This window comes from Pyxicephalus adspersus, chromosome 5 (assembly GCF_032062135.1).
Source record: "Pyxicephalus adspersus chromosome 5, UCB_Pads_2.0, whole genome shotgun sequence".
NCBI lineage: Eukaryota > Metazoa > Chordata > Amphibia > Anura > Pyxicephalidae > Pyxicephalus > Pyxicephalus adspersus.
In genome coordinates, this window is record NC_092862.1 from 91260569 (window position 1) to 91275070 (window position 14502).

At 35.4% G+C, this 14502-nt stretch overlaps 1 protein-coding gene across 9 annotated transcripts in view; it reads left to right on the forward strand.

The window, feature by feature from the left end:
- Window positions 1-14502, forward strand: part of IKZF1 (IKAROS family zinc finger 1) — a 75054-nt gene that overhangs the window by 46245 nt on the left and 14307 nt on the right. For 6 of the 9 annotated variants that reach the window (XM_072412105.1, XM_072412109.1, XM_072412106.1 and 3 more), the window contains exons 4-5: window positions 2497-2757; window positions 14328-14495. In XM_072412105.1, the coding sequence (XP_072268206.1) occupies window positions 2497-2757; window positions 14328-14495 (429 nt within the window). The remainder of the gene's footprint in view (window positions 1-2496; window positions 2758-14327; window positions 14496-14502) is intronic. The other 3 variants (XM_072412112.1, XM_072412111.1, XM_072412107.1) reach the window with 2 other exon arrangements.

Consider the following 14502-nt stretch of genomic DNA (forward strand, 5'->3'; position numbering starts at 1 on the left):
TGATCAGAATTTTTCATAGCAGAACATGCATATTTATTTGTCTCCTGCGCATGTGATCTATGAAAAACTTGACTGCTGTTTTTGTTTTTTTTTTGGGAGGGGGCAATCAGCAGGTAACTGGAGTGTTACATTTACTCATAATGAGGTTAGAATTTTTTATGTTGCCAAGTATAGAATGTGGAAGATGTATATAAGACAGATAAGATATTGATCATGTGGTTATTCTAGTTTCTTAGGAAATTATGAGCGCACAAAATAGCAACACAAGCTCTCTAACTAGACTGTTTCTAATTTATAAAGGGCAATTGGCTAGTTCTCTTCCCTGGAAATAAAACTATTTTTCCTGTAACTGTTTTTAAAACATTAGCATGCAAATGTATTCTTAGGGCTCTACTTTTAAAACGGGGAATCTGACATTTCTTCCAGGTCCTTTTTTTATTGGCAGTAATTGATTACCACCAGGGAATGTTAGATTCCCTGTTTTATAAATGGAGTTACCCAATATTACAGCATCATAACATAGATGCCTATTGGTGTTTTCCTTAAAGTTAAATGCCAATTTATCTTGTTTTTATATCTACTTCTTAAAAGGTCTTAGTTTTGGTCTATGGGAACATGGTAGAAAGAACCTAATACATTTTACCAATGATGAGGTTGAAAATTTTTTTTCTGTGACAAAATGGTGAATAATCCTGTTACCTAAGCACATACCTAAGCACAGCATGCACTTACTTAAGCACAAAAAAAAAAAAAAATGTATTCTTAATTGAATTTTTGACAACATGTATCAGGTTAATGCTATGATATATAAAGTATACTAGGCTTGTGTCATACATACCTTGTACTTTGAGGATAATATAACTGTGACAAACAGTATCACCACTTCAAAGAAGCCTTGAAAGTGGTTTGTTCAACCAGCATCCTGTTTGCCTTCTTCATTGCAGCTATACATGAGGCTGAGCGGTTTAGGGATTTACACGCTATAATCTTCAAAAACTTTTCCCGTAAGTACTGTATGTTCTTGGCGCACAATGGCATGGTTAACATTTTCATGCATGCACCTATAGTATGTGGTAACATTGTGGCATGCGGTGGTGTTTTGCATGTTCTGCCGAAATACCTTGCTGGGTTTTTTTATTTGTTTATTTAGATATTTTAGGTCATTAGCTGGGTTTGTATGCTTTTAAATTTATATAGATGGATGGTATTTGAGCAGATTGCACAGTAGGTATAATAAAGTATATTTACCTTACATGTGCCTGCATTAAGCTCTGATGATGTAAGCAGACATATTCAGATAATGGTCCATGAAAAGCAAGTAGTAGACGGCATATTGCTTTGCAAAGAGACTTCAGAACTTTTCAACATATGTCATGGATTCTGAGTAGTCACATATAACATAAAGTCACTTTTACAACAGATATGGGAAATGTAAAAGTTTACATTTTTACTGATATGAGATGCTAGCATTTCATTTATCACCTTTTGGGAGAAATTTCATTATTAAAAAGATAAGTCAATTTGATTCATTAATTATTCAGTATAATTTTCCTGTACTTTTATTGGAGTATCACATTCATTTGACACCTGCTCTTAGAATATTGCTTGTTGGTCTGTATTTAATGTCTGTTTATTGCTTTTTGTTTTGGTTACTGTGCAACAGCTTTCTGTCATATTTCCAGATCAACAATAATGGAAATAAATATACCAGATGATTTAAAGTTAACTGATAATTGTTTGACTGGGAATTAATTACTAATTAAAAATGTTTACCCAGCATTCCTTCCAACACATATTCCTACAAATAACACACTTTCTGTCCCTTCATGGCAGGACTCATTTCTAGACGTTTACACAAGGAAGATATAATTCTTTTTTATATTTTCCTTCAAAGTGCATTTTTGCAGAGGTCAGTAGCTATCCTCTGTACTTACTGAAAACGTTCTTACTCTGAAAACTTAAAATGAATACAGCCACCCCACCTAAGAACTGGCAGGCTGCAATATAGTCCTTTTTGTTTTTGATTTAGATATGCTTTAACTTTTCTTTAAGCAAACAATTATTATGTAGGCTAGAAATCTAAGCGTGTGCCTCCCATGCTTCACTGTTCACTCACATTTTTTTAGTGGCTTCACTGTTCATTAATAAAAAAACAGACAGGAACAGACCAGGGCTTGAATCAAGAACTTAAGCCAGTTTCTGTATACCCAAGCACCCTGAATTTCAAAGCTTCTGGTAATTTCTGGAAGGCTAAGCAACAAAAATTAAGACCACTCTAGGTGCCTGCATTGGACATTTTTTTTTAAATGGTGGGAATGTTTGCATGGGTTTTTGTTTTTTCAACTTCTATTCTTTGTAATTCAAAAGGTTTGGTGTAAACATTTGAAAATGTGCATTTAAGGAAAGAAAAATTGTATTGTATTGGTACTGTATTGTTTTGGTAAGTGTACATGAAAAAAAAAAAAAACAGCTGTTTTTGTTATTATTCTCTTTTAGCTGATAATATTAAAGTAGAAACTCACAGTGATGAAGAGAATGGTCGTGCCTGTGAAATGAATGGTGAAGAATGCGCGGAAGATTTACGAATGATTGATGCAGCAGGGGAGAAAATGAATGGCACGCTGAACGGACAAGGCACCAAAGCCTTGACAGGAGTTGGAGGTATTCGACTTCCTAACGGAAAACTAAAATGTGATATCTGTGGGATAATATGCATCGGCCCCAATGTACTCATGGTACATAAAAGAAGCCACACTGGTAAGGCCTGACATAGTTTTTTCCTTAAAGGCCGAAAAAATGATGCGCCATGGCATGCTACAAGTGCAGTGATCATGTGGCTTTATATAAGGCAGATGGCCACTTACACAATGTAAACTGTACTTTTATCCAAAAACAGCTGTGACATCAATGGTGCAAGGTGTTTCTGCTTAGGTGAAGAAAAGTAGTCCCTTCTAAACATATACAATTGAGACTGACTACAGAATTCCAAAAAATTTGTCCAGTAAAAGAATATTTATCACAGATTTATCGCACGACTTTTACATTGCAGGACTCTGTTGTTTGTCTATACAATATGGCAGTTTCATGTGCTAATAGCTTGAGTCCCTCATGGCACATGAACTAAGACTCCATGATGTGAAAGTGAGTGCATTTCAGCTTAGTCGCCATGCTACTAAATATATGCTAAATATGTGAAAAGGACAGAAGAAAACATGTCCTTTTTTACATGAGGACAGTTATTGAAAGTTTCCACGTTCACCAAGTTAGTTCAAACTTTTGTCTTTGATGTTCTGTGTTAAGCAATAGTGATGTCATCATTCATCCATCTTCAGTAAGTTACTTCAGAAATGTTGTAGATGTCTTGGACCACCTGCAGTAAGGTTAATAGTCCAGAGGCTATTTTTGCCATTTTCTGTGGAGCCCAGTATAAGTTGTGTCCTGTCAGAGTCAAGCAGCTACAAGGTCTCAAAACTAAAGCCATTAGACAATAGAAAATTACAAAAAAATGAGGTATGAAGAATTAATTCTGCCCTACTGGGGCTAAGTATCTTTGGAAAAGGTTTTAGGTGTATAAAAAATGTTTTCCTTCTCACTTCTAGAATTCATCATAGTTGTTGATTTAACACCACTTATAATTCAAACAGGAAAAGCATTGAAAACTAAGATTCTGTTTAACATCACTGTATTTTGCTTTAAAGTTTGTCTGAAAATAAAAAGTGTTCTAATCAGTGATTATTTCCTTGCAAGGTAAACACTTTTCATATTATTACTGTTTCAAGGAATCTAACACATTTAAATGATAGGTGGGTAGATAGGCTAGGCCATTACTGCTGTAGGTTATATCTAAGCTAAATAAAACAATTTAGTATTTATTCATGAAGGCACATGAAAAGTGGCACATATTTCACATATAGGAAAATGTGCTTGACATTTATGTTTCCATGTGTTTAGGTTTTTCTTTTTTTTTAAAGAATTAGTACAGGTACTTTAACCTAAAATAGTTCATTGTTGTAGGTTTATTACGTCCTATCATGTTAAGTTTTGTCATCCAGGGATAAATATCTTCAGAGTGCTTGCATGTATTGATATAAGCCATTTCCACAAAGTTTACCAAAAATAAATGCTGCACTGAGGTCTTCACAAGGCAGGATTTCAATAACATATCCTATGAATAACAGAAATTCTGTTGTCCCATACTTGTAAAACATTCTTTAGTACATTTTTTGACATTTTTGCCTAATTTATTTCCTTTCATGCTTAGTTGTTGGTGATTTTAGTTTATTTAAAATTAATCATATTTCTACACATTTAAATTGTTGTAAAGTTGTAAATGTTTGTGCATACAAAAAGCTCCTTAGTGATACAGTTTAGGGCTGTGTACAAAATACAATTTTGTTTATTTTTTTTTATGGAAGTTTTATAAAGTTTTCATGTCACAGCTGTTTTGGAACATAGTATTTTACATTGTGTATGCTTTGTGGGGTCCTAATGCAAATTTCATCAAACACAATATAAAACCTTATTTATAATTTTACACATCTCCATACTCTAAATGCCCTTTAAAAAAAAACTATGAAAAAGAAAAATAGGTGTATGGGTGTACATGTGATTTATCACATAGAGGAGCTGCCTGAGAAAGTAAATGCACTGGTGATTTTGCCTGATATTGCTTTATACTTACCAGGGGCATAGTATTTAAAATAACAAACAAATAAATAAATATGACAAATATCAAATCACAATAGCAGCAAACTCACAGGGGTGTTTTTTTTAAGCAGTGAATACTGCGATTGAAACACATTGACCTGGAAGATTTTCCACCAGGGAATGTTTCCGTAAATGTCCAGTTGTCCCAATGTCCAACTGCTTTATATATTTGGCCCCATAGTGTCATTAGAGTTTGAGCAAAACCCACTGATTAGCAGTCTATTCCTGTGTATGATTGCTAGCAAAACTAAAACATGGTGTAAATTAGTTCAATAAAAAAATTATAAAAAGGACATTATATCACAGCTGTAACATCAGATGATGCTTTCACTAGGCACACCTCTGGTGAAGCCACATTACCTGTTATTTTCACAGGCTAATTACAGTTTGTATTTTTTGCTGCATGTAAAAATTTCATCTGATTCCATACTTATTATTCTGTTGTGGCCTTTTTGTGAGTTAACCAACTGAGGAATGCAGATGCCAGAACAAGACTTATTTACCATCCTAATAAATGCATTAAAATAAATATATTTTCAGTTGACTTTAAGAAAAAAATGAAGAGAACTTTCCAGATAAATGTGATATTTCAGAATAAATACATTCTGGTATTTTATATGCTCTGAAACAAGACACCTGCATTCCTTTTGCATGTTTTTGTGAAATGTTTGTTGTGTTTTTTCTTTTGGTAATGCTTAAAAAGCAGTGTGGTTGTTTATGTGACATACAGTTTATGCACTCTGCTAGCCTTTATTGACCTTGTGTAGCTTGTTCAAATACCTGTTTTATTTAAAGGTGTTTATGATTAAGTGCTTCAATGTAGCACACAAGTAAAGCAATAGAACAATAAGTAATGTGACAGTAACTCACTGTCCATCATCTTTAAATAGGCAAACATTAGATCTTTGTTCATTGTGTACTGATGAATGTAAGATACTCAAAAAAAAATTGCTGTTTTTTAATTTATTCAACACAAATATCAATAGATGTAATGATGTACTCCAAAGAAAGTGAGTGCAACCTTGCCTTCAGAAGCTGATACCCCTTTAGCAGAAATTGTATCCCTAAGGCATTTTGCATAAGCATGCTCTGGCATTTATGAAACCTCCAAGTTCCATCAGTTACAATATATTTTGTTCCTTACCTGAACTGTCCTTTTCAAATTCCTTACAACATTTCAATGGGACTATGAGTATGTAAGTCTATATTCCTCCGTTTTATCTCTTTTTGAGTTTTTGAGTTGGTGGATTTGGTAGTGTTATCAAGCATACTTTTATATTTTGCAAAATTCATAGTTGTTTTAATGGACCTGATTTATTAAAGCTCTTCAAAACTGGAGAAGATAGACTATCATGGTGGAACCTGGGTGATCCAGAAAACCTGGAATTATTTCTTAAAAATCATTTGCTATTACTTAATCACCAGGTTCCGTTCCTGTGATTTGGTCGTTAAGCAAACTCATCGTTAATCCCGCTAGCAGTATTCCCAAGTCACACTTGGGGTAGCTTTTAACTAAAAAAAAACACCTACCTTGCTCTGTTGTCATCCCCTATTGTCCTGCTGTGTTTTGTTATAAAGTTTTTTAATAAATGTGTTAACTTTATTAAAAATCAGTGAGTTATGCCTAAGAATTAAAGCAATACAATGACAAATAAATTTCCATGCAAAAAATTGTACCGCTTATTGCATGCAAATTTCGACAGAATTAGAATGCTAGGAAGGTTAAGCAAGAAGCATAGGCTAGACCTAGAGTGCTTCGAGCATACAGTGCCTGTCACTGAAAGTCTGCAGACCTGGGATCGTAAAAGGATGGCAAAGGATCCTGGGATGGAGGAAGACAGATGGAGCCCGGAAGACAGTAGAGGAGATACCATGTGGATGTACACTATACAGTTTTGTGAACACTCTTATCAGAAGTACAGGAATAGCTGAAGTTAGGCTTTAGAAATCTGAAGAACTGAAGCTTGGCATCTGGTATTAAAAGAATGTTGCGGCCCATCATTTCTGGCAACATAAACATAAAGTCGATGGAAAAATGTACCTAGTCCAATGTGTCACAAATCAAAAGATACTTTGATAGTGAGTAGTATGAAACGTAAAAGTAAAGATTACTCATCAGTGTACAGTAACATATATCTGTTCTATATTCTGTACATTGCTGACCAACGAAATCTTAACACATGGCTAAAATAGCATCCAATTTGGATCAGTGCCTGCACTGACTAGGGCAGTGAATTTGGCTTTTTTTGAGTTTTGGGCAGTATTTTTTTGTATTCAATTTAAGCGTTTTATCAAAGTAATATTTAACAAAAAACAGCAGACAATACTAGAGCTAATATTTCAACAATAACAAAAGCATATGGAAGAAAAAAATTTTGTTCAGGATTGCTCAGTAATTGATTTAAATTGCAAGTAATTACATAAATACAAGCATGTTAAAGTAATTGATTTGACTTTAAAACTAGGGAGCTCTATTTGCAGTCAAGGGGGGCCTTGTTGAAGGACATAGCTACCCTTCTGCATTCCAGATGCTGTGTGTCCTCAGCTGCTGCCTGCCTGAGTATCCTCCAATATCCACAACATATTTAAGCCTGGCTCTAGTGTTCGCTTTGCCACCAATAATTCAGTATGAAGGCATTGGTCACACATAAACCAAAAGACCTAGAACACGCAGTCATTGGTAGATTATTAAAGACTTGGATCACCAAAATGGATCGCATGTGATAATAAAAAGTCAAAAATCACTAGGTAAAATTAAAATTACCCAAACAGTTACCAGTATATCCCCTACTTAGTCTTTAAAGCTGAACTCTGGTCTAGAGAAATTTTGCAGTGCAGAGGGAGATGCATTGTAGGAGTAATTCCTGACACAGTAGCCGTACCAGAGTCCAGTAAAGCAGTGAACATTTCTTTGGCTCAAAAGCACCCCCCTACCTTCCCAGCCTCTACTCATTAAGACTTTTCTACATGCTATCCAATTTACATCAGACTGGTGGTCATGCATGGGGACTCTGGGGGCCAGTCCACATTCTGACAATGCCTGACAGCAGAAGAGAGTGCTAGCTGTTAGGGGAGCCCTAGTAATTCACCTAATTTATCATTGCCTGGACTAAAAACTAACCCTTTGTAGTTTAGGTGGGGTGTATATGTCTTATACAGCTGGTTTCCCCTCATGCAGGAGTTTTTTTAGACTTTGAAGAGCCTCGTTGTTCTTTGCATAACTTTACAGAAGGTGCTTAAAAGCCTTTACAATTTATCTAAGATGTTTTCCTCTCAGAAGGTCATGGTACATCTCCCTGACCCATGCTTTTACTATAAGACGTGGAGCTGTGTCCTTAAATAATAATAAATAAACTGGGAAAAATGCACTGTAAGTCTAAAATTATATACATTAAACAACACCTGATTTTTAGAGACACAAATATGCTACAATGGCTGAGCTCTTTGCTTAGTGCTAAATGCCTGATTGTCATACTTATCCTTCTTGTTTTTAGTCACTGATCCAGAAGGAACATGCAGCTTTCCTGATCAGCATACTTGTTCTGGATCAATGACTCACAGTGACTCAATGACTTACAGCTTTGGGGTTATCATAACCGCCACATTTTTAGTAGGTGGTCAGCAATAACACTCTTGTTAATTTCTCTGTTGACATATGTAAGTAAAAAAAAATCTTATAGCAAGCCTAAAGCACCCTTAAGTGTCTGTACATACCTGCAGTTTGTGGGGGTAAATGAAGGGCATTACCAAGCTTCTATAACAACTCTTTAGCTCATAAGTTTTATCCATTTTAGGATGGCCAACATTCAGCTTAACAAGAGGTGAATAAATGTTGCTTTTAATACTTGCAGAAACCTGTCAGCAGTTTTATCTTTTTTATTGTATTTATTTTATTTTAGAACTAAAAATAGGTACCATACAGAACAATTACCTACTTGTAAGAGATACAATAAAATATATATTACTGAGGTCTACTGAGTTCCAATTTTGAAACATGATTGAGCAACACTGAGATAGGCACATGCATTGGGCCTGGTTTATTAAAGACTAGAGACAATCATTGATGAACTTGGGTGATCCAGCAAACCTGGAATGGATCTGGTCCAGGATTAAAAACATTTGTTAACAAATACCAAATCATTTTTAAGAAATCCATTCCAGGTTTGCTGGATCACCTGTGCTTATCCATTACAGTCTATCATCTCCAGTCACAGAAAGCTTTAATAATTCAGGCCTATTGTATATACATACCGTTTATTGTGTCAGATCAGTCAGATTTATCCAATTTTTTTTTTTTTTTTTTTTTTTTAGCAAATTTATTTTGCAATCTCTATTGTTTTGTTTCTCCAGTTTACCCAGATATACAATTGCTGCTTTACATAGAAAGTGTTTTCTTCCTCTTGTGTATAATAAGTATTTTCATTGTTACTTCAACTCTAAAACTAATACTGCAAATGTCTACGGTGATGGCATTATCCAGAATGGAGTTTTAACCTGTGTTTTTTCTCAATGTCTCAGTAACTACTAATTTATTTAAATTTCAATTAAACCTTACATATTACATTTTGGAACAATTTTGAACAAATTTTTTGTTGACTTCAATTTTTAAGCCTATTTACACTAAAATAGGTATGCTGATTCTGAAAGTGCAGTTAGTTTTCTTCTATCACATCAGGTTTTTCCTCTACTGTTTATAATAATGCGATTACTGTAGCGTGGATTTGTATAGGCTATTATTTTCACGCAAGACAGTGTGGTCAGAGGTTGTGCGCTGCTCTTCGTAATGAATAAGCAAAATTTATTTTTCTACTTGCACACGTATTTCCTTTCATTCAGATGATGTCTGGCTCTGCTGTTTCTCATTGTAAGTGCCTAAACAACTCCGATTCATTTTGTTATATCTGTGTCAGTTTCACCATCCCCAGCCAAAGGGCGAATATCAGCACATTTGTAGAGCAAGCCTATTTGGCATATTTCAAAATTAAACTTAGTGATCAAGATAAGTCTTGGGCCCCTTATAAGATGTGCAAACAGTGTTTCGAGGGTTTACGGATGTGGACAAAGGCAACATGTGATAAGAGGCCATTTGGTATACCTATGGTTTGGCGAGAGCCAGGAGATCATTTTGGTGACTGTTACTTTTGTATAGTGAAAACTTCAGGATATAACAAGAAAAATAAATGTAACAGAGTATCCTAGTCTACCATCGGCTATACGCCCAGTGGCTCATTCAGATGAAATTCCAGTGCTGGTTTTCGTTACACTACCCTCTTTTGAAGAACATGATTATGGTGATGAACTAGGTGACAACAAATAGTTTGAAATTAAAGAGAACTATGTTCTTGAGGGATTTGATTAGCATGAGTTGAGTGATTTGGCACGTGATTTTGGACTATCGAAGAAGGCTTCAGAACTCCTAGCATCAGGACTGCGTGAGAAAAACGTACTTGAAAAAGGAATGAAGGTATCGTACTTTCGAACCAGAGAAATTGCATTTCCATAGTATTAAAGAACTGACAGTGGCTTTGTGTATTGCCATAACATATCTGGTTTAATGGAGGAATTGGGAATTCCAATCTATAACTCAACTGAATGGCGACTATTCATCAATAGCTCAAAGCGGAGCCTAAAGTGTATCCTCCTTCACAATGGCAATATATTTGGGTCAGTCTCAATTGGCTATCTACTTTCTCTTTGTGAAGAAAATGCAGACCTAAAGAGAGTCATTAAGTTGTTGCAATATCACCAACACAATTGGGTCATCTATGTTGACCTTAAAATGGTATGCTTCCTTCTTGGTCAGCAACGCGGATACACCAAGTATACCTGTTATCTGTGCATGTGGGACAGCAGAGCTTGTGAGAGACATTGGGTGGAAAGCAATTGGCCTTCAAGATCTGCCCTAAAACCAGGTGATCCAAACATTCTACATGAACCACTTGTTGATGGAATGAATACTATATTCCCACTTATGCACATGAAACAGAGTCTGATGAAGCAGTTTGTTAAAGCTTTGCCAACTGAAGGAGACTGTTTCAAGTACCTCATTTTGGCATTTCCTAGCCTCTCATTTGAAAAAATAAAGGCCGGTGTGTTTGATGGACCACAGATCAAAGATGAACATTTTATCAGGACAATGTTAGAAGTTGAAAAGAATGCTTGGTTATCATCCAAACCCATTGTCAAGGACTTTCTTGGAAACACACAAGCAAATAATTACACAGAAATTATTCCGAAAAATCTTGGAGAGCTACAAAATGCTTGGTTGCAATATGAGCATCAAGGTGCATTTTCTGCATAGCCATCTTTCTAACTTCCCGGAAAACCATGGTGCAGTCAGTGATGAGCAAGGTGAACCATCCCACTAAGATTTAAATATCATGGAAGGATGGTATCAAGGTAGATTGGATGTACATATGATGGCTTACTATTGTTGGAGCATCCGGTGGGATTGTCCTAACACTGAACACTCCAGGAAAAGCTATAAGCATACATTTTTACCTTATCCGCTTACCTGAATAATTTTCAAATGTTTCAAAATGTCATAGAGTAACAATAAATCACTTGTATGTACAAAAGAAATTTAAAAAAGTACATTCAAGTTATTATTTCATTATTTTTTCATATTTTAAAAACTGGATGTGATAATAAAAAACTGGGGTCATTTCTGGATTCACCACTCAAAATTTAGGAAAAAAACAAGTGTAGGATCTTACTCAACAAAAAATGCAATCCCTAGTGTTATCACTTATGATCTGCAACCATAATACTTTTAATTATTACACAAAATTCCACCAATAATATTTAAAATTACATAAAGCTAAGTTGATTTCCTTAACACATATGAACAGACAAACATTGGATCTTCCTTCAAACAGTGCCTAAAGATGAAAGTGATATACTTTAAAACATATGAGACATTAAATTAGCATGGGATGTTCATTCTTCCAATGTAAATAAACAAAAATGCAGATTTTTCATATGGATAAAGTAGTTATACACCAAGATTCACCAACACTTTAAATCCATTAGTTTGGATTTAGGTGTTTCAGATTATTTGTCAATGATTGGAACCTTGTTCGGGAATATGCAAGTAGAACCGGTCTTATTTAAACCTTTTAAACCTCATATATCCAGAGATACAAAGGGTCTCTAAGACCCCTAGAAAGAAGGTGTGAAAATAGTATTTAAGTGGAAACATGAAAAAAACAGCTTTGAATGCCAGTGCCTTTGTAAATTATGTCATCTTGGTGTGATGAGCAAGGGGAATGGGGCAGAGCTACACATGCCTGATAGGTATTTAATTAACAATGGACATCTTAAATTTGCAGATGCACACATCTCCTGAAAAGAGTGGTAGTTGAAGTTATGTTGAGGTGAGGATACCCTTTGCTAGCAGAAGCACTTCACTGAGTTTTTCTATCTAGGAGATCACCCCTGAATTGAACTGATTGGTTTTCCATTTAAGGACACTTTACATTTAACACTTTACAAGTGTCTTTGAGCTTTTTAGTACACAGATGTTTGGAGAGGTAAGGATGCAATGAATGTGGGTTTATCTAAGGAGGGCTTACTACTTCCTACTTTTTCCACACATATATACAGTTATTGATGCATCAAGGAGTACACACTTCAGATGATTCTCGCCCGATACGAACAGTCAGGCTTGTCTCAGGAGAGAACCTGACGTGTACAAAGGTCACCAGAAGTCATTCATGGATCCATCCTGATGGACAAACAACCGCCAACAAAGTGAAGGGAGAAGAGCGCAGCTGGGTGCCGCTCACTTCTCCTTCCTCCACTTTCTATAGAAAAGAACGGCGCTGTATGTACAGCATTGGTTTGTTCATCTTTCAGTCGTTTGTCACTGGAAATGATCGTGACAGATCATTTCCAATGACAAAAATAGAGCGTGTGTACATAGCCTAAGATATAAAGACGTGAAAAATTGAATGGCACTTCAATTCATTTCTGTGCAGGTTCTCATCTATCAGGTTATTGTAAATATCTAGTAGTAATTAGTCACATTCAACTGGACTTATTTTTGTAATGTTGAAGATTTTTTACAGCCTATCCAAGCAGCTTCATTACCTGCACTGTGGATATGAATAGGAAAGTGTATTATTAATTTTGTCTCTTAACCATAAAGAAAGTGTTGTCATCGTCCTAGATGTGCTGTGTGACGGCAATGCCTGAATCTTAGGACTGAAGAAACAGAAATAAAAATCTTTTGACAGGTATAGTGATATATATATATATATATATATATATGTATATTTTTTATTTTTTTTATTTTACCTGTAAGTGAACCTGGTTGCCTGGAGTTCAAGAACTAAATATTAACCTGTAGATCCTTGTGTTGGTTCTGAGATAATCTACAAGTGTTAAAACTTTGGTAATGTTTCCCTTATCCCTTTATTTGGGAGGGTCAATGGCCTGTAGCCACTATTCAGAATTAATTTTTTACACATCTATCTAAAGGAAAAAGAAATCTAATCGTATGCTATGTGATACTCCATTGAATGTTTTTTTGTACTTTTCTATTAAAGATGGGGGTTAGGGTTGCCTAACCCTTAAAATATTGTGGAGTCTTAATAATATATAGAAATGTCAGTTGACAAAAAGGTTACATGTGCAGTTTCACCTTTATCACAGCTATGCTGTCCTATCTGTATTTGGAGTGGTCTACAATTATAGAATTTCCAGCAGGAGCATTGTAGAAGAGTTAGCCCCAGCCGATACACCTTAGGACGTCTTTTTACTTTTTCTAAACATAGAGTCACGGGCTGTGAGTTTCGTGAGCCCTTGAGACTATTAATTCAAAAACCCATGATAATATCCTGCAAGGATAATGGATAATGTCCCTCAGCATAGTGTTGCCTGCTCATTTTTATTTCACCCTCTTATTCTCCTCCCTGATTTGGCCGCTTAGGGACAGACAGGTAATGGAGAAGAAATTGAAAGGGAAAATACATGGGAAAATGTAAATGAAAAGAAGTTATTATAACTGCTATAATGAAGTGCCTTTCATTTAAATATAAGAATGTAACGCTGAAATGAACTTGTGATCCTGAAATGCATTTTTAATGAGTTCCCTTTTTATTTTTGCTGCCTCAGTAGCATATTTTAAAGACCCTTTGAAAAAAAGCTACATTAAAAAAAACACACACACACACCAAATGCCACAACATACAAAATTGGATATTGGTTTATTCCAAAACTGCTGATCAGGAAGAGTGGCTCTTCAACACAAAAAATGTTGCAGTCACTTTATTTAAATGAGGTTGAATTTGCATTGTGATGTGCCATTCTGATTTAGAAAAAAAAATTAGATTTTCAGATCAAATTGACCCAGCCAGTGAAGCGTTAAGGAACTGGCAGGTCTAGTCTAAAAGCCTCATGTTCTATCAAACCTGCAGACGACGGAAGTCATACAGTGCTAGTGAGAAAACAACTTTCTTGCTGAAATCTTTTACTTGTTACTGTGTTACATTTTTGTTTTCACATAAGTACACACATAAAGGGATAGATGAATAGGAGGTGGAAAATTGTTTATTTTGTATTTAGAATCTTCTAATATTTTAATTATCTTGTTTGTTTTCTTCTCTTTTGCTTTTCAGGAGAACGACCTTTCCAATGCAACCAATGCGGTGCCTCCTTTACCCAGAAAGGCAATCTTCTGCGACACATCAAATTACACTCTGGAGAAAAGCCCTTTAAGTGTCACTTGTGTAACTATGCATGCAGGCGCAGAGATGCGCTCACTGGTCATCTCAGGACACATTCAGGTGATTG